The sequence below is a fragment of the Corythoichthys intestinalis genome, chromosome 6 (genome assembly GCF_030265065.1).
Source record: "Corythoichthys intestinalis isolate RoL2023-P3 chromosome 6, ASM3026506v1, whole genome shotgun sequence".
Taxonomy (NCBI): domain Eukaryota; kingdom Metazoa; phylum Chordata; class Actinopteri; order Syngnathiformes; family Syngnathidae; genus Corythoichthys; species Corythoichthys intestinalis.
In genome coordinates this window covers 29,914,697-29,935,493 of record NC_080400.1, presented here as the reverse complement: position 1 = coordinate 29,935,493, position 20,797 = coordinate 29,914,697, and the positions used below count along the sequence as shown (strand labels likewise).

At 39.0% G+C, this 20,797-nt stretch overlaps 1 protein-coding gene across 1 annotated transcript; it reads right to left on the bottom strand.

Moving 5' to 3' along the window:
• Positions 1 to 70: 70 nt before the first annotated feature.
• Positions 71 to 13,981, bottom strand: tmprss5 (transmembrane serine protease 5). Its single transcript, XM_057839206.1, has 13 exons — positions 13,848 to 13,981; positions 13,392 to 13,530; positions 10,734 to 10,814; positions 9,053 to 9,166; positions 8,510 to 8,645; positions 5,987 to 6,100; positions 5,864 to 5,907; positions 5,606 to 5,768; positions 5,285 to 5,469; positions 1,186 to 1,284; positions 962 to 1,104; positions 707 to 859; positions 71 to 389 (listed from the first exon to the last, which is right to left on the bottom strand). Exons 1-13 carry the CDS (start codon positions 13,848 to 13,850, stop codon positions 381 to 383), a joined length of 1,383 nt encoding a protein of 460 aa, XP_057695189.1. The 5' UTR covers positions 13,851 to 13,981; the 3' UTR covers positions 71 to 380.
• Between the last annotated feature and the right edge of the window lie 6,816 nt (positions 13,982 to 20,797).

Sequence of the window (20,797 nt, the reverse complement as noted above, 5' to 3'; positions counted from 1 at the left end):
CTTACATTTTATTTTTGGTACCAAAAAAAAAAAATAATAATAATAATAATAAAAATACAACAACTCATACTGATGTTAAAATGAGCCAAAAGTAGGTATATACATAAAATTTGTATTTGTATTTTTAAGGTTCTATGAGTAACAGCCAATATGAACAAGGGAAGTTAGAAAAGGTTACAGCAAAAGAATGATGTAATAAAAAAATGACTTAAGGGCAGGAAGGAAAAGATGCCAGGATTAAAACAGAAAATGTACTTAAATATGTATCCCTATTTTTTTGGTTCACCCTTTACATATTTTGAATGAGTACATTAAATAAGGACTATTTATAGCTAAAATGTACACTGTTATTGCTGGTGCTCTGGAGACGTGATCACTCTTCAATAACTCTGGAAGCAAAAAAATAAATAAAAAAACTTTAGTTAACAAAATGTAGCCATTTAAAGGATAAAGCTCTTTTTACATTGTGTTTGTTGAAGCGTGTTCATATACTAAACAACAATTTTTTTGTCGGCAAATTACTAGTACAAGCAGTGCATGTCAGCAGGGATGTGCTTTAAATGGAAGCGCCTAAAACAATGGGTTAAAAAATGGAACTGTGTTGAGAATGAGAAGTGGTAAAAGATATTGAATGACCATTGAAGCATTTTCCTACAATGCGATGTAAACTGCCAGGAAATGTGACTATACTAATACTTGGGTTTACCTCCATCATCTCATAGATCCACTCAAGGAATGTGGCCACTTTGGTATAGACTCCAGGGTGATTGGGCTCGGCGCAACCATTCCCCCAGCTGACGACTCCTATTAACCTCCACACATTGTCATCCTGACACACCAAAGGGCCACCACTATCCCCCTGAAACAGTGTTGAATAAACATGCCATCCATGAACAGCTGATGCCATTGTCACGGTGTTGGAAACATCAAATCAAGGTACAGTCAGAACCGGGCACCTGACCTGACACGCATCCACTTTTCCCTCAGTGTATCCGGCACAGAGCATTTGCGCCGTGATCTCTCCGTTGTACATACAGGAGCTGTTGCATTTGTTGGTGCTTATGAGTGGGACGGGTGCCTCTTTCAACGTGTCAGATGAGTGAACTGAGATAGACAGACACACTGCTTCTCTATATGCACTCCTCCTCGTGGTAGATGTTTGTTTTAGAGTGACATCTTAATTACCCCCATCAGGTTGTGTGTATCCCCAACCAGAGATCCAGCACTGCGTACCTCCAGGTGGGTCGTAGTTATACTGAGGTAGGCACACAGGGCGAACTGTATCTAGTTGTACAGGGGAAAGAAGCCATTTGAAAGAAGCCGTATGCATTGTTTCAATGGATTTATTATACAAATTACATCATATCATTTAGTTGCCTAGGTAAAGTACATGTTCAGTCAGACCAAATGTACTGTAAGCATTTTCTGATTAAAGTGGTCAAAGGCTCGATTCTCCCATCTCCCTAAAATGATTAAATGTCTTGTGACGTGGGTTCTCTGCTTAGAAAACACTCAAGATCAACAATTGTCAGGGTTAAACATTTTCAGTAATCATTACAAATCCTGTCAACAATTTGAAATCTGCTCCTTTGCAAAGCAGTCAAATCACAAACCAGACGGATGAAAAACTTCAATCAGACTACACGTTTATTTGGATCTATCTTAGACACGAAACAGTGAGGGGTGGGGAGGTTGCCATTGGTTGCCATTGACCGCTCGACATTTTATCCATTTTGCCCGCGTTCACTGCCAATCCTCCCAGCATTCACAACGTCAAGATGTCTACTGAAGAGATCGCCTGTATAAATGAAACACTGTTCTGCACTACAGAGAAGGTAAAACAAGATGCTACGCTGTTGTTGTACAAGGATGTCAAGACAGTGAAGCGTAGAAGATCTAAAGTGAACAATCATGCACAACAGAAGACGAGAGACATGTCTTGAGAAATACTCAGTCCTGCAGGGGCTTAGCTCGGGGGGGGGTGATTATTGTGCCCTCTAGTAGGGCCCCACTGATAGTCATCGCGCCCAAGCCCTGATCATTTTTTCCACCACTGTGGTCCTGACTAGTGAACAAGAGAGAATCCCCATCCGCAAAGCTGCCTTTATGAGCCGTATTTTAATAACCCCTTGTTACATATTTAATGCAAACTTTGAGCTCTTTGATGTATTTGCAAGTTATAAATGATATTTAAGACCTAAAAGGGATCCTCAGACTTAAAGACTTGGAGGCTCTAATAAGCCACAAGTTTTATCTTTTACTAAAATATGTTATTAGAAACACTTATATTTTTTAGATTTAAAAAGCTATAATATTTAGTCAGTGTTTTGACCGCATGTTTTATGCGTGCAATGCACGCTGTGGGTGATGACGAGGTTGGCCTGGACTGGCCGAAAAACTTTGCTAGCTAGCAAGCAGAGCTAGTATCAAGACTTGCATGATTTTGTCACATTCTGCTGCTGGTCAGATTGTTTTGTTAGAGAGATTCGGCATGAGTTCCCAACGTCGTACCTGAATCCAATTTCAGCTCATCAGCAGTGTCTTTAAACCGATCCTAGGCGGCTTGTATTGACCTGCTGCCATTTTACAGTTTATATAGCCATTCATTGTTAGTGGCATTATTGCCTTTTTTTTCCGTTTGTCTGCCTCTCACTGCTGATTTCCCTCTGTTTTTTTTTAATTTTTTATCCCAACCTACTGTCACAGACCCTTTTTGTGGCTCCCTTTTCGCGATCGCATGTTTTTTTTTTGTGTGTTCAATAAACCCTTTTACGCATTCTCTATGTTCTTGTTGTCTGCTTGCTTTCTGAAGTGAGCTGCATTTCTTAATTCCATGGTCAGCCAGCCACACTTTCTTTTCAGTTGAGTTTCTCTTTCAGGATTTACTGCACAGACAGCGCATGTAGCCTGTGATTGCTTTATAGGGAAAATCATGACTATCTTCACACAGAAGTATAGTCCTATTGTCTAAGTGCTCTCTAAGTGTCGCAAGGGAAATTCGGGTTCAGATCCCACTGGCGACTTTCATTTAATTGTTTTTGCTGCTCGTTTTGTGAAATATCGACAGTGCTGTCCTGCTCATCACTTTTCCGCTCGGGTTCATATTGGAAGGGCAGACTCGACGACATGTTTATGTAGCTAACGAGTGACACTGTGGAAGTACGACAGCGCTGCCTAGTGACGTCTAGGCATTGCGTTGTCAACAACAATGGTGACCTACTAGTTAAACTAATTTTCGAATTTAATTAAATCGAAAACATTAAGAGGGGTTTGAAAATCAAACTAGTATTTCTCTTTTAGGAACTACGAGTCTTTCCGTGGTTCCCTTTAAATGGAGTTAGCTGTTTTTGCAATAAAGTGTGAGTTGGATTTACAGTATTATCTTTTGACAAAAGCATTATACAGTATATTTTTTAAATACATTCATTTGGCAAGTCATTGTTACAAACCACTCAATTCACATTCAAATTATTATCTAAAATTTGTAGATAAAAAACTTTTTAAAAAATTATAAAAATGGAGATATGTTTTGCAAATGAGTTTCATATGTAGATGTATATTGTTCAGTTGATGCCACTTTTCCAGCTCTCTTAATTAGAGATGTCCCGATCCGATATCTGGATCGGATCGGATGCCGTTATGGGCAAAAAAATGCGTATCGGTATCGGATCGGCCGACACTGAAAAATTCCGATCCAGACTTCCGATCCAGTTTTTTTTTTTTAAGTCTGGTCCAGGTTTTCCAGTGCACTGACTTACATAATCCATTCCGGTTTTTGCTTCGGTTTCCCTAAAACCCGGTCCACATTTTACGCACACCGTCAACACACTACATTACCGTCTCCCAATTGACTGAGAGATTATCGGTAAAAATGTCAGCTGTGTGGGATTATTTCACTTTAAAGGACGACAAAGACGAAGAGGCAGAGTGCAACGTATGCCACATTAAAGTCAAGCGTGGTGGTAAAGCTGTAAGAAGTGTTAATACAACCAAACTAATCAAGCATTTATCGAAATACCACCACAAACAATACAAGGAGTATGAGGAGTATATGAGCAGTATAAGGAGAAAACCGACGACAGAAAGAAAGGTCATACGCAACGAACACTGGCAGAAACTTTTGCTATGCGTGACAAACTGGCACTTGACAGTCCCAAAGCCCAGGGAAGAGTCATTGCCGAAGGAATCATTCTGGATGACGAGCCATTATCTCTCGTGAGTAGAGTGGGATTTAGACGCATCGGGCAGACTTTTTTAAAAAATATATATATTCATATATTTATACTAAAACTATGTATGTATGTACTTTTCCAGCGTTATTTCGTTGTGTAAATGTATTTATAATGATAAAAATATGTAGAGTATTTAAACATTGAGAAAACTTGCGTTTTTTTTCTGCCAACTTGAGGAGATTAAAATAAATGTCAAATCCACTACCCACCTGTTAGAACACACATGCAAATATAAAATATATAAATGTTTATTGAATATCCATCTTACAGTCTTGTTTAACTGGGAGAATTTGTTACAAAAGACAGGCTATAATTTGTTATCATTATGCATATATACTGGCGTCACCAAACGTGATCACACAAAACGTAACCACTCATCGCTCCTGAGTCCTCACAAATAAAGCATAAAATTTTGTTTTTTTCAGGCTCGTGCCTACAAATAAAACATAAAATGTTGGGTTTTTTCGGGCTGGGCAAGCAAATCAAAGGGAGTGTGTAATAGTTAATAGTTTGTGGTTGTTTGTGTGTTTAGCTTTTTTAAGACAGTTTACAATATTATTAGCATGTTTTACTGTCTGAATATGTCATTTCTGTTTGTTATTTATAATGTTTTGTGTTTATCATTTAATAAACAGGTCAGTTTCTTGTTACCAACCATTATGTGTTATTCCAACTCACCTAATTCAGCTGGCAAGTTGTTATCAAGACTACTAAAACCCTTTTCAACATAATTCTGACAACTAAGTAAGTAGGCTAAATAACTTTAATACATGCTCAGAGAGGCTGGTATCGGTATCGACCAGTATCGGTATCGGATCGGAAGTGCAAAACAATATCGGTATCGGATCGGAAGTGCAAAAACCTGGCTCGGGACATCCCTACTCTTAATAGGGTTAGTCACTCAGCATTGATAGATGTATTACCTGCCATGCACGCTTTTAATTTTTGTATTGAACGACACAGCAGGTAATTAAACATTATACACGTATATATGCATATGTGTAAATTGTGACTTCGTTAGATTTTTGTGAAATGCTGGTTTCAAGACAAACCTGAGAAATTAAGCGGGATCCGCAGTTTCATCAGAGCAATATCACTGTCATGGCTCACATGGTTGTAGTTCTTGTTGTAGACTATCTTTTCCACGGCGTGACCCATCCGCTCTGTCATTTTCTCCAAGCTCCGTGTCACCATGCCTGTGTAGACAGCCCAGCTGGACACCTGTGGCAGCCTGTAGCTAACATTTTGAGGACACAAAAGAGGAGTCAAACCATGAAAAGGAAAATTGTCGCCCACACTGTGTGTGGAACAGCTGTTTTACAGTTGTCGTAACCTCTGATCTATTGGTGCCGCAAAGGTCAGACTGCTCTTACTTGTGCACACAGTGAGCAGCTGTGATGATCCATTGGCTGGTGATGATGGACCCTCCGCAGGTGTGGCGGTTGCTGTAGTAAAGGCTGACCTGCCAGGGCCACCTTCCCAGCGTGGCCTCTACTCCCCCGATTATCCTGGGCAGTTTAGCTCGCGTGCCACACTCTAGGAAGAAAGGAAGGGGGAGAAAAAAAATATATAGCGCAGTGGAAAAATATCGAACTGGCCGTTGCTACTCATCGATAGTGTGAAATACTCACCAAAACACTGCAAGGCGATAACTTTGTCAGTGATGCAGCTCTGCCTAAATGAAAAAAAAAAAAAACTGGTAATGTTTGAAATAATCAACAATCCCCTGGGCTAAAATATCTGATGGCTGTTACCTGAACTGCCAGATGTCTTCCAGAGTTCCCCATTGTTCCGAGATAATCTGAAGAAAACCATCAGTATAGTTGGGCCTAATATCAGTCAGATTCACACCTTTGTGCTTGGTCAGTCTGCGGTAACATATAAAAATAATAAGTAATTATACAGTATTGTATTATTTAGTTTCTCGAAATACCCAGATTTCCTATGTACCCCAAAACATGCTTCATGAGATAAATCATTACTCTACAATTGTGAATTGGTGTGGATGTGAGTGTGAGGTATGGATTTTTTTTTTTTTTTTGGGGGGGGGGGGGTGCATAAAAAATACAGCAGAAGGTGAAGTAGTAAAATACTAGTAAAATCATTTTTTTTTAATTTAATCAATGCAGTGATGGATCATGCAGTAGATATACAATATATTTACATATTCAAATATACATATTCACTTTTCGATCCTCACATGATTCGGAGAGGGGGTGCTGGAGCGTATCTCAGCTAACTACAGGCAGGAGGCGAGGTACACCTAGAACTGATTGCCAGCCAATCACAAGATATATATGGCGGAAAACACTGAGGTGACTTAAATTTCCGCTCTGAGATCCCCCATTTTGGCCATATTTCAAAATTGTCAGATATGCATGCGTGATACATCATTGGAAAGCTTAAAATTTAAATTTTCTGGGGGAATAAAAATTTTGAACAGGAGGGCATTTAAAAAAAAATTGAAACAGCAAAACCCCATCTGAAAGTGAGAGAACGCGAGAGCAGAATTAAAGACGCCATGACTTTAACGAGATATTATCGCGTGCTTACCTTGTTTCGATCCAAAAGCTCCATGTTGCATGTATCACTGAGTGTCAAGACAGAGCTCAGAATGGCCACAGCTGGATTTTGGGGGGATTTCATGGGTGAAACATGGTAATATAACAAGGGTTGCGATGCAGAAATCGCAGACATCAAGGACTGGTCGAGATGTTCTTTTTCATATATCTACACTTTTAAATGTTGTTTTTTAATTTTTCTTTGCTTGGATCGATTATTTATCATCTAACATATCGGAGAAAATGTGATAGTAACAAAAAAAAATAAATAATACAATTAGGCAATAGTTATGAGGTAGATATCCGTGACTTTTTTACAGACACCATTTTTTTCATTGTGACGTCATTTGTTTAAAAGTTTAAAATATGCGAGTGAATAATTTTTTGAAGTCGTTTTTTCTTTTTTAAATGAAATATTAGACATCAATTAATGATTCTAAGCTAAAAATAACATACAATTTGAATAATGAATATAAGAAATTACCTACGTTTTATGGCTGGGTTGAAACAAAAGCGGTTGCGCGACGTCTTTAAACGGGGGTTTTGAGGGTCAAACGGAAAAATTACAAATAGTTCGGGGGGCTTAATGTGCCATGAATCTGCTATGGCAGCTAATAGACATGTTGTTCTTTCAAACACAACAGTTTTTTTGCCTTAAAATAAAGTAATTTCTTTTAAAGAGGGTTGCAAGAGCAGAAACTGCTTGTTCAGTTTTGTCTGTGTTTTCCGCCACATGTATGTATACAGTATATGATGTACGTAAATAGCATACACACACTCACTCACTCTAAACACTCATTATAAGTTGCGGAGTCTGCTTTTCATTTGGACTTCTGATTGCAGTGACACTAAACAATAACTCGCTACTGCTCTGCTACTGGCATTGTACAGTATACTGTATGATCAGTATAATTTGATTTGCAGAAGTTGTTTTGTTTATAGTATAGCCAATGATATGCTGTACTGGCCACATGGAGAATTGAAGGGCTGTTAAATGTTTTTCTGCGGGCATTTTGGACTACAAGTGAGGGATTTTGATTGATGCTTTTGACACGGGGTGATGTCCAACTCTCAATTTCCCCTTTGTCCAGTGGCAGAAGGGAACGATATTTACCTCACCATGTCACCAACGGCAAATTAAACGGCTCGCACGCTGATTTACATATATATTGAGTGTGATCTTGTGTTTTTAAAAAATGTTTTGAACAACTGAGGATATTTTTTGTGGCATCATGTCCACCGCCATTATCTGGAAAATAAAATGCCTCTAAACTCTCATAAAACCTTAACTGTGAATTTTGATGTTGGTCATACCTTTGATTGAAGAAATAAGAAGCATGACAGATGAGAATGTTTCACCTTTGCTGTGGTTTTATACTTGTAACAGTTTCAAATGTTACATTTTCAAAATATAGAGTATAAATAGTTTGACCCTGGAACTGATTATTTTATTTACAGCGCTTTCTTGGTTAAAATTAGTTAAATTTTGAAATGTAGTGGCTTAACATTTGGGAAGGGATTATTCTTTACCTAAGAGGTTCTGTGAGAGGCCAACACTGTCAGAGTTTGTGGATGCAGACGTAATAAAATATTATATATAAAATTGATTTGGTGGGATGTTTAGGTTTTTTTAAAAAAATTCTCTTTCTTCTAGATGTATTAAGTTATTAAGTTCAGGTAGTTTTAAATTTGAAAGTGTACAATGTATGGCTGTACCTCAGATAACCCAGCTGCCTACAGACCAGTGTTCCTAGTGATGAATTCCAACGTTCATAGCAAACAGGTAGCCAGGTAGGCAGCTTTCCAAACTGGATCTCCAGCAGAGAGTTCTCAGGGCTGATCCTGTAAAACACTGAACCTGATTGATTGAAAATCCCTCCTGAGGCAGGCTCCCTGCCAATATTTAATTAAACATCTGCCAGTGAGAAGAGATTCTGGAAAAGAAATTACACACACACACACACACACACAAAAAAAACACCGAAAAAGCATCTTTGCCTGTGTTGTCAAATAAGCACACATAATTACAGTCTTTTTATGCCAGTCAATGGGAAAGTCTCCAGAGTAAAAAAGAAAAGAGCAACAAAGAATCAGCTTTTGAATGTTAATTTTCTGCTCAAATTCACTTCAGAGCTGAACTGTGCCCTCCACTACGAAGAATAACAATACAAGCAGATTCACAATGCCTTTCTTCCTTCATTAACAATGGAGTCAAATCTTGCCTCCAATTAGCGGCCAAGAAAGTGAGCTGACAGAGACCTTTTCTGGGGTCGACGATGGGAACGTCCTCAGTCACGTTGCAGAAAGAAGTCTCTTTTGTGTCCCCCAGTCCCACTGCACTGTGAGAAGACGACGGCCTCAGGAGAAACTTGACTGAGTGGTAAAACATGTTGTGACATGAACAAAGACTGACTTTCATAAAGACTCCACTTGTTCCATATCCAGGGCTTTAGCTTTAAATGTTAAAATTGTTAAAATGGAGAACAGCACTGAAAAATAAAGCTACTTTTACAGAGTGCAATCCCACAAAAATTGCATGAACTCAAAATCCAATTGTCCTTCGAACAGAAGCCGGTTTAGTGGGATATTGTTGTCATTGTCAAACAGCAGTGCTGCATACCGCAAATAGAAAGTGTTTACATGGTGACTCCGAGAATACATATTTCATGTTTGCATTTACATGGTTCCGTCTTGGATCCGTTTCCATTTGAACGATGTTGCAATTACGCGTGAAAACTATGTAGTATTCATGCCAGGGCCTCAGGAGACAGTGCAGTTTTACAAGGGACAGCCAATGACTCCCTTCTTGACTAGGGATGGGAATCGAGAATCGGTTCCTATAGAGAACCGGATCCGGGTGTTTCAATTCCATGGAATCGTTTGGCAGTTCATCTAACAATTGTCTTATCAATTCCAAACAGCACAAATTATGTCACGTAACTTCAGTGTTCTCCACTGCTGGAGACACCATAAGTCCAGAAAGATCACGTATCCTTCCTGAAAAAGCAAACATGCTCATTTTTCTGCAAAAGAATTGTTAATTTTGCACATTTGCACTACGCACTGTTCTGTTGATTTTGACAGTATTTATCTTTTTTTTCTATTATTATTATTATTTTTGAGTGCTATCAGCTCATATGTCCTTTTAAAAGGAGGATTTCTCATTTCTATTAGAAAAATGTTTCAGTAAAATGTTTCACAGTTATATAATGCCACAGTTAACATCAAGGCTTTGGGCCTCTTTTGACCTTGTTGTGAGTTCGTCAGGTTGCGACTTCTGATTAAACAAACTCAATGCTAATTAAAATGTATTTTTTTCTTTTTACCCAAATTAGAATCGAAAAGAGAATTGATAAAGAATCGAATCGTTAAGCAATATCGATAATGGAATCGGAATCGGAATCGTAAAAATCGTATCAATTCCCATCCCTATTCTTGACAACAACTTCATCAGCCCGGAAGACTTCTTACCCACCCACTCGAAGCAATTGCGTCCAAACGGTTTATCCTTTTGCTTCAAAAGGCAGAAAAATGTGATTATGAAATATATTTAAATTAAAAATATTATAAAACTAGTAAATTAAATCCGACGTTGGTGTTTTGAATGTTTAGTGGCAGTGACTGCGCATGCCCAAAGTGACGTGTGTGCGTGCTGACATCATCGGCGCGAGAGCATTCCATTCATTTCGCAACACAATCACTGCGTCTTGGTATCGCAGCATCACCATGTAAACGGTCCCTTACCTTGAGAATGGTCAACTATGTGGTTGCATTGTGATCAATAATCAGGAGCAGAATAAAGAAACTCATGTGCAGAAAGGCTATTAATTCAATTTATCGCACTCTTACTGTCACTGTCAGGCCAGGTGAGCTGCACTAAATCTGATATTGACTAAGATTCTATACCTTGGTGCATATTTATCATACACACAATGCTTACCTAGAAACCAGACGCCAATAGCCAAGCCTCCCAAGAGTCCAAGTGCACACACGGCTGCCAGCAGCCTCACCAGCCTGTGAGCTAGAGCGACAAATTGATACATTTTGGCTGCGTTCAATATGCATGCTCACTAGGCACAAATTACAAGCACTCTCTCCGCCTGCATCCCATCACCACCTGGCATTTCATAAACTTTTTTGCTACTTCACGCTTGCAACATTGAGTTATCCTACTTAACATTACAAGCAATCTAGGAACATTAAAATAAAATCCATGAAGCTTTTTTCCCCACTGCTATTAGCGAACAGTACTATACTGTACATCACCTGAAGATTTCAATGAGTGAGCCCCAAGAAAGCATACGCAAAGATTGAGGGGAGGCAGGCGGGACAGTGCAGAGTGGTTTAAGCATGTCATTGCATACAATTGAATATCCTATATGAGAATTTGAAATAAAGACCTTGCTGGTAATATGTTCTCTCTAAAAGTTGTAAAGCATTAAAACAACCAACAAAATATTTCATAATGGGTCAAAATTATTTTCTAACATATAGTGTGACTAGCACCTTAGAGACCCTAACCATACTAACTGAGCGTATACAGGCGTTGGACAAAAAAATGGAAACACATAACATTTTGGCATAATAGGCATTGAACATAATTGTTAAACAATGGCATGAGGAACATTCTAATGAAATTGAGCATCTCGTATCCCAAGACCTCAACATTATTGAGCATTTATGGTCAGTTTTAGAGATTAAATTAAGACGTTGATTTCCGCCGCCATCGTCTCTGAAAGAGTTACAAGGTATTCTAACTGAATAATGGCTTAAATTATGAATCAATACCTCGGAGAATTGAGGCTGTAATTGGTGCAAAAGGCAGACCTACACCCCCCCCCCCCCCACACACACACACACAAAAAGTCAAAGTCCGCCTATGAAATAAAGGTGCTTTTTTATTTTTTGGTTAATTCTTTCTCAGATTTACAGTGGGCCAAATAAGTATTTAGTCAGCCAACAATTGTGCAAGTTGTCCGACTTGAAAAGATTAGATAGGCCTGTAATTGTCCACATGGGTAAACTTCAACCACGACAGGCAGAATGTGGGAGAAAAGCAGAAATTCACATTGTTTGATTTTTAAAGATTTTTTTTCCCAATTTGAGTGGAAAATAAGTATTTGGTCACCTACAAACAAGCAAGATTTCTGGCTGTCAAAGAGGTCTAACTTCTTCTAACGAAGTCTAGCGAGGCTTCACTTGTTACCTGTATTAATGGCACCTGTTTTAACTCGGTATAAAAGACACCTGTCCACAAGCTCAGTCAGTCACACTCCAAACTAAACTGTGGCCAAGACCAAAGAGCTGTCGAGATCTCAAGATCTCACCCCGTGGCGTCAAAATGATCACAAGAACAGTGAGCAAAAATCCCAGAACCACACGGGGGATCCTATTGAATGACCTACAGAGACCAGAGACCACAGTAACATAGGCTACTATCAGTAACACAATGCACCGCCAGGGACTCAAATCCTGCACTGCCAGACGTGTCCCCCTGCTGAAGAAAGTACACGTCTAGGCCCGTCTGCGGTTCGCTAGAGAGCATTTGGATGATCCAGAAGAGGACTGGGAGAATGTGTTATGGTCACATGAAACCAAAATAGAACTTTTTGGTAGAAACACAGGTTCTCGTGTTTGGAGGAGAAAGAATACTGAATTGCAGCTGAAGAACACCATACCCACTGTGAAGCATGGGGGTGGAAACATCATGCTTTCGGGCTGTTTTTCTGCAAAGGGACCAGGGCAACTGATCTGTGTAAAGGAAAGAATGAATGGGGCCATGTATCGAGATATTTTGAGTGAAAATCTCCTTCCATCAGCAAGGGCATTGAAGATGAGACGTGGCTGGGTCTTTCAGCATGACAATGATCCCAAACACACAGCCAGGGCAACAAAGAAGTGGCTTCGTAAGAAGCAGTTCAAGGTCCTGGAGTGGCCTAGCCAGTGTCCAGATCTCAACCACATAGATAATCTGTGGAGGGAGTTGAAAGTCCGTGTTGCCCAATGACAGCCCCAAAACATCACTATTTTAGAGGAGATCTGCATGGAGGAATGGGCCAGCATACCAGCAACAGTGTGTGAGAAGCTTGTGTTACAGAAAACGTTTGGCCTCCGTTATTGCAACAAAGTGTACATAACAAAGTACTGAGATTAACTTTTGGTATTGACCAAATACTTATTTTCCACCATGATTTGCAAATAAATTCTTTAAAAATCACTCTGTGATTTTCTAGGGGGTTTTTCCACATTCTGTCTCTCATGGTTGAGGTTTACCCATGTTGACAATTACAGGACTCTCCAATATTTTCAAGTGGGAGAACTTGCACATTTAGCGGTTGACTAAATACTTATTGGCCCCACTGTATTCGCATTTATAGTTGCTAATCAACCAATGTTTGAAGTGCTGTCAAACACCTTTTAGCTGTAAATGTTAAAATAAGAATAATCAACACACCTATGACAGCCTTGTCAAAGCAACACAGAGGTTTGGGTATATGCAAAACATAAACACCACACCGTTATCGACTGTAAACTGATTGTTTACTGAATGCAAAAGTCGAGGCTTATAGGGTGATTAGGCGTTATGACGGGCACTTACCATGTAGTGTTTTCTGAAACGCGTTTAAGCAGCTCTGTGTTTCCTCGTGTTGTTCGACGACTATTGCCTTCTCGGAGGAAAAGGAATGGCTGATGGTTGCTGTATTCTCAATGACTGATAAGGTGTCCTCATCAGGACTCTGTCAGAATAGCATTAGGCACATCATCGACCATCCGGTGGTATTGCCATCAATGAGGCAAAACATAAGTAAACTGAAGCTAGCTATACAGTAGAGTATGCAAGTCAACTTTTCAAATAACTGCTACTGTCTGCTACCATGTGAAAATTGCACTTGAGTGTCAGTAAATACGGCCGCTGGAATGTAAGTTCCAGTTACAGGGAATAATGAATTCCATTGTCAAACAGAGCATATATGTATGCATTTATGTATGTATTTATATAAGAGTACAAATATACAAATGCAAATTAAAGAAAAATTGCTAATGATTAACCTACCATTTTGGTTGTGAGCTCATCTGGAGGCCCGTGGCAAAGATACAGTGACGGTCAGGCGGGTGTCCGGTGCTGGTCTATTTAGCAGAATGCAACTGTGGATTTTCCCTTCACAAAGAGACAATGAGGTCAGCAGAGGTGCAGTGAATGAGGCTGTTGTTTGTTCATTGAAGGGGAGGGACAGGAGGAATCGGAGGCTAAACTGAATTTTGTCTTTGTCAGGTGCTGCACCAGTTGGGGCATCTCCAAGCCACCTGCAAAGACGACACTAGCCTACCTGCTAACATGTTTTACCTCTGCCATGAGGAGTAATCATCCAAAACGTGGATGACAGTTTGTTTGTACTGAAGAAAGGTTATGATTAGAGATCGTTGAAAGGTCTCTTTCGATATTCATGTTCTATTATTTGAAATCTAATGCCATAATCTCTCATCACTCGAGAACGGAATGGACTCACATGTGCCTGATGAAAGATGAGACGTTCTCTTTTCTCTCTTTGCTCTTTCAAAAAGAGGCTGCACTAGGTCTGTTTCAAATGAATTTTGAATGTTTCAAACGGGATTATTGAGAATAATTAGCAGAGTTGATGCAAAAGACTTTGGCGCTTGATGGTGTGAGGGATTTCAAATTGGGCCTGTTTTCTATGGAGACAGTCTAGTTTCATTGGAAATAAATGACAGAATGATTCATTTGAAGGATATTAGTCTTCTGTCTGTAACTTCCAGGTGACTATTCAGCGTAATTAGGTGTAGTCAAACACGGTTAGCCAATTTAGGAACAGTAATGGTTCAAACCATGAGTGTGAGGCTTTCATTTCTTCATTTTCTAATCAAGGGAATATTCACGGCAACTTAAAACAGTCTTTATCACATCGGATGGTCTTCTCCTAAATACAGAAAGACTTTCTGCCCATTAGACTGGATCGATAAGATGGTTTCACAATAGAGAAGGCCAATAGCTAAAGGCTCTGCCTCCGATTCTGCCTTTGAACATTCTGAGAATCACAAATAGGGCTGAATTCTGAGAACACGCCGTTCTATTGGGTTGATAAGGCTCAGTGAGTTCTTTCAGATACTCTTACACTTCAAAATGTTAAAGCTTTGGTATGGAGGAAGGAATTTAAATTCTCCTAGATTTTCTAGATAAAGATTTTTCTGATCATTTCTTCTATGAATTAATCATGAACATTGTACTCTCTGTCATCCGATCCACAAAATATGCAAATATTCCTTGCGGTCTCCTCAGCCGTGAATGGCTATAGCAGACCAGGGTATTCAAACGTAACAGACTGAGCATAGACTTCATAATGGTAGTGACGGGTCAGATCGGTCATGCACTGCACCTCGGCTTCAAGTAGGGGGCCGCCCGCATCAAGAGGAGCTATTCGCAAACACGCACGCAGCGATCTAACGCCAGATTTCTGTTGAAAAAGTACGAAAGCTGTACCGCATTCAAACAGGAAGGATTGTCTCAGGAGTGATTTGTTTGAGGATTCAAGGTAATTTTTATATTTTTCGTACCATGCATGCATTTTGAAAAGAAAAAAATCAATGGGAGAAACTAGCCGCTACTGCATTGGCATCATAGTTCGCAATATTTACGTAAAATAAATGCTAACTGCACTTTTTTTTTTTTTTTTTTTTTTGCTTTTAACTAAGAATCGAGACCATTTTACGTCCATATCTGTAAAGAATTCAGGGATTTAAGCATTTATTCACAAGAGTTTTCAACGGAAAAGCTCTGTTTACATAAGACGGCCGCTAGCTACATTCACTAACAGACTAGCATTGTACTTCGACATATATACGTAAAATAAATGCTAACTGCAATTTTTTTTTTTTTTTTTTGCTTTTAACCAAGAATCAAGACTGTCTTACGTCCATATATATATATAAATATATATATATATATATAAATATATATATATATATATATATATATATATATATATATATATATATATATATATATATATATATATATATATATATATATATATATATATATATATATATATATATATGAAGAATTTGGGGATTTAAGCATTTATTCACAAAAAATTCACCAAATAAGTTCTGTTTCCATAAATTGGGCGTTAGCTACATTCACTTACAGACTATCATTGTACTTCGACATATTTATGTAAAATAAACTAACTGCACGTTTTTGTTTTGCTTTTAACCAAAAATCGAGACTCTTACGTCCATATCTATTAAGAATTTGGGGATTTAAGCATTTATTCACAAGAATTTTCACCAAAAAAGTTCTGTTTACATAAGGCGGCCGAAAGCTACATTTACTAACACTCTAGAATTGTACTTTGACATATTTACGTAAAATAAATGCTAACTGCACATTTTTTTTTTTTTTTTTTTTTTTTTTGCTTTTAACCAAAAACCGAGACAGTTTCAGGTCCATATCTATAAAGAATTCACGGATTTAAGCATTTATTCACAAGACTTTTCAACGAAAAAAGCTCTTTGTGATTCCACTTGGTCCGCTTTGACGGCCTCACCAACAATGCAGGCCCATGATTTATCAGCCCCGCGCCCCGTCAATACATTAAAAAGTCTATGGACTGAGTACATTGCCTAATTCTATCGTTGGATTTTTGCTTTGTTGACTAAATACTTATTAGTGCTCTCTACTTCATTACTGGTTCACAACTGTAGACAACTATCAGTGAATATGTCATAAAAGTATGTATTGTAGGACCACAAAGTGAACATAACATTATCTGCCCCATCGTTGAATTTAGTTTCACTATGAAATATTTCCAATGATGTCAAGAACAATTACAGCCAGTACACAAGATTTTACTGTGGGCTGCATCAAGCCATCCCATTTATTTGTGTCCCTAACTCCCAAGCTTGAGGAGGCTGGCTGGTTCCCAGTTTGGAGCTACATCTATACCCGCTCATACGGAAGTGTTTTCCCCGATAAGCATGCAGGGATCTGCTGCACTCTCATCTCAAACCATTACTGTTCGTGCCTTTTTCGGCATCCAAACTTTTGAACATCAGTCGCAGTCTCCGGGCCCCAGCTCGAAAATTCCCTTATGCCAGGTTTTGACACAACACGAATGTGAAATCTGCTATAAAGGCTGCTTGGATGACATACGTTTGCCTGTCGTTGTTTAATTCCACCGAGAACCCGCTGAGTGTTCAGTGTGTTGTATTTCATGATGGCGTTGACCATGACCCCTAAAGGTGAGCGTTTGAGGTTGGCCTCATTTCAGAGGCATGAAAGAAATGTGTATGAGCTGGTGAGTTTTTTTTTCCATGGTGGTATCAGATGGCGTGTAAATAAACTACCAGGCTGGAGTTGGCACACAATCAAAGGAAGCAATTACTTTTTCAAGGTTTTGGGACTCATCATTTCTTTTAAAATTGTATTGACTTTTCTTTTGGGTTTTATGGTTGTACGAGAGATTATTAGATAGAGAGCTACTTCTAAATAAGGTCATTTGATAGATTGAATAAAAATAAGCCTAATGGCCTCCAATTTACAGTGGTGATCCACTATTTTAAGTTTATCAGTTACTTACTTCACTGCATTAGTCTTAGTACTTAAATTTGGTGGATTTTTGTCATGAATTGAAATTTGAGCAAATGTCCTTGATCGACTATTATTTATGGAATTTATGCTTTACTAGGTTATTGCTTTACTGAAGAAGTTCACTCACTCTGTTACTTGTGTAAATAAATGTCTTATTAGAAGTAATAAAGGTTCTCTCAGTTGTAGCTCAACGTCTCATTGCAGATGTCATGTTGTGTTTCTTCAAACATTAAGAGATTTGACACAGAATCAACAGCATCAAGCACTGTGTTGCCTTTTTAATAGACAGACAACAAGCAATTGCCCACAAAACCGTGTCAGTCAGTCATCTGATAGCAAAGGTCACATTATAAAATATTGAACATCACATTTAGGAGTTATGATTTTCAGAGGGCCACCCTGTCTTCTAGATAATAAATGTTTATTACATGGCAATGCAGCCTTCACTTCCATCAATCAGTTGTTGATGGTTTGGAGATGAAGGGCCACCAGCGCCGCTTTTGATGACGACAGGCAAAATGTTTGGATCAATAACCGTAGTGTGTGATTAAAGATGCCCTGGATATGTGTAAAGATGTGCAGCTGCTGCTAAACACACTCATTTTGAACAGGAATAAGAGTGTCTTATATTATGTGAATGTTCATTTTATCCGTTAAGTTGCTAAAAATGACAGATTGACTAAAGTGCAGCTAAACTTGTTTTCTCTGTAATGCAATTATACTGTGGAATTGTGTGCATATTGGGCAAGACTGTAGTATTGAAGACTGTTGGACTGTAGTAACTCCTGTGGTTACACTGCCACCATGTGGTTTGTTGTAGGACATTTTTATATTGCGTGTGACCTTGAAATTGATGCTGAATGAAATGTTTTTTTTTTGTTTTTTTTTTTGACATAAGTGCTTCTCTAGGTTACCATGGTTGCTTTCTAGAGAAGAAAGAAAACACCTCACTCTTTGTTCTATGAGCTATCTTTGAGTCTGCACAAGTGACTTTTATGTCTTGGGCATTTCAGGATGGCATGACAGCACAGTTGTGACAGGCTGAATTGTGAGCATTGCCCTCGTCACAACACAGTTAAACAATAAGATACTGTGTCAGTATTGAATGTGGCAGGTTGCATAAATTGCTGTCATGTATGAGTTTGGAGGGGTCTTATAATGGCTGAAGTAGAAGCGGGCCTTCTCCAACAACAGATGGCGGTTATAATGTGCGTCTGTTTTTTTGTTGCCCACCATGCTCGCTCTAATTAAACAGAGGAGATTACGTTAGTGCTGGTTCCCGCTCAATCTGCTCCTGCACCTGACGTGTGTCCTTGGACATGTGAATGAAGTAGCACAAGTTATAGTCTTCTCAATCACAATCAACAATTTTTCTTCTGTGGTTGATCATAATTTTTGTTTTTCTTTCCTATTGTCCCAAATTTGTTTTTGACGTTATTTCCCATATTGTTTTTAAACTACCAGTAATGCTCAATTTGGTGAGTCAAGGGTGACCTGACCTAAGAAAGGCATGATAACTTTAAAAATTGAAAAGCTCAAGCCGTCAAATGCTGATATATCCCTTACGTCTGTCTAAATAATACTTGAAACGAAACAGAAATAAAGTGTATATATTATATAATGCTCTAATGTACCAAAGGTCAAACGCAAAATATTTAAAGTAATAATAATAATAATAATAATAATAAAACCTTACTACAGGAGTGAAATAAAACACAAAAGTAAAGGCTCAATTCAAATGGACATGGACTCAAGATCTGTCGACATCATGGCTAATAGTGGTTGGCGATTTTTCCACTATAAGGGTGCAATTTCCACTCAATATATAGGAAATAAAGTGACCCCTCGCTACTTCGCGCTTCAAACTTCGCACCCTCAGTCCATCGCGACCCCCCCCCCCCCAAAAAAAAAAAAGAAAAAATATATATATATATATATATATATACATATATATATATACACATGAGCTGTCCCGAGCCGATCGCGTAGTCCCACTCTCGCTCCCTCTGGAGTTGCTTATTAAAGTTAACGATGTTGACGGATGTTTGGGTTTCATCTTACCGCAGATGCTTGCAAGCTAAAGCTTCAAAGCGCTGCTTTGTCAAACAGTTGCTGTGGCAACTCATTGTGTGTAAGTGACCAGCCTCAGCGAATTTGAGTGGACTCACTCAATGAAGCATTTAATAAAGCCAAGCATTTTTCTACTACTTTATTCTTGTTTAAAAATAATTCTGTGGGACAGTAACATGAATAAAACTGATCATAATTATTACGTTTGAAGTGCTAAAAAAACATTTATTAATATATACACACACACATATACAAATATACACACGCAGTTCCGTAGCTGCGCGTGGAAACCTCCCTGCCGATTCCTTCATGTAGGGATGCTGACGGCTTAATTGGCGCAGTGGTTAGCGTCCCTACCTGCCGAGTGGAAGTGTCGTGGCGCGCCGATTTGCGTCCCGGCCTGGTCAGAGGTGGGAGCGGAACGCGGGGCGGCGCTGACACACCGGTTACAATGGTGCCATGACCTGGATCGGTAGCGAAGGTTTCGGGGGGGGTGAGTGTAACGGGTACACGCAGTTCCGTACGGGGACGCTAACCACTGCGCCAATAAAGCTCGAGCCAACGGCACAGCCGTCAGCGTCCCTACATGAAGGAATCGGCAGGGAGGTTTCCACGCTCCGCTACGGATATATACAGATACACTGCCAATGGAAAAACCCATTGGCAGTGTATCAAATACTTGTTCTCCCCACTGTATGTATATATACAGTGCTGCTCGAAAGTTTGTGAACCCCACAGCGATGGTCAGATTTTTTGTAAAAAAAACTAAAATAACCTTATTAAATGTTAAGTTATACCCAAATCCACAATACTGACATTCCAAATAATGGACTGAAACAAAAGAAATAGTTATATTGTCATTCTTTATTTAACAAAAGTGGTTGATTTAAGAAAAACTCAGATATCATGTGTGCAAAAGTATGTGAACCCCTTCAGTTAATAGGATATTGCGCCTCCTTTTGCAGAGATTACCTCAACCAAACGGTTTCTGTAGTGACTAATCAGCCTCTCACATCTACTTTGGGGGATTTTTGCCCATTCTTCCTTGCAGAACGCAGTCAGTTGAGAGAGGTTTGATGGGCGTCTGGCATGAACTGCTCGCTTCAGGTCCCGCCACAGCATTTCAATGGGATTTAGGTCAGGACTTTGACTGGGCCAGTCCAGAACACGAATCTTCTTCTTTTTCAGCCATTCCTTGGTTGTATTGCTGGAATGCTTTGGATCATTATCATGTTGCATGATCCACCTTCTGCCAAGCTTTAACTTCAAAACAGATGGCGTCAGGATATGTTCTAGGATTTGACAATATTCCTCAGAATTCATGA

Bases quoted from the DNA above. Each gene is read 5' to 3' on its own strand.
- tmprss5 (XM_057839206.1), bottom strand. The intron at 6,101-8,509 runs GTACAGCCATAC...ATGTTACCGCAG, and splicing joins AGGCAGCTGGGTTATCTGAG to ACTGACCAAGCACAAAGGTG. The intron at 1,105-1,185 runs GTAATTAAGATG...TGTCTATCTCAG, and splicing joins ATACACACAACCTGATGGGG to TTCACTCATCTGACACGTTG.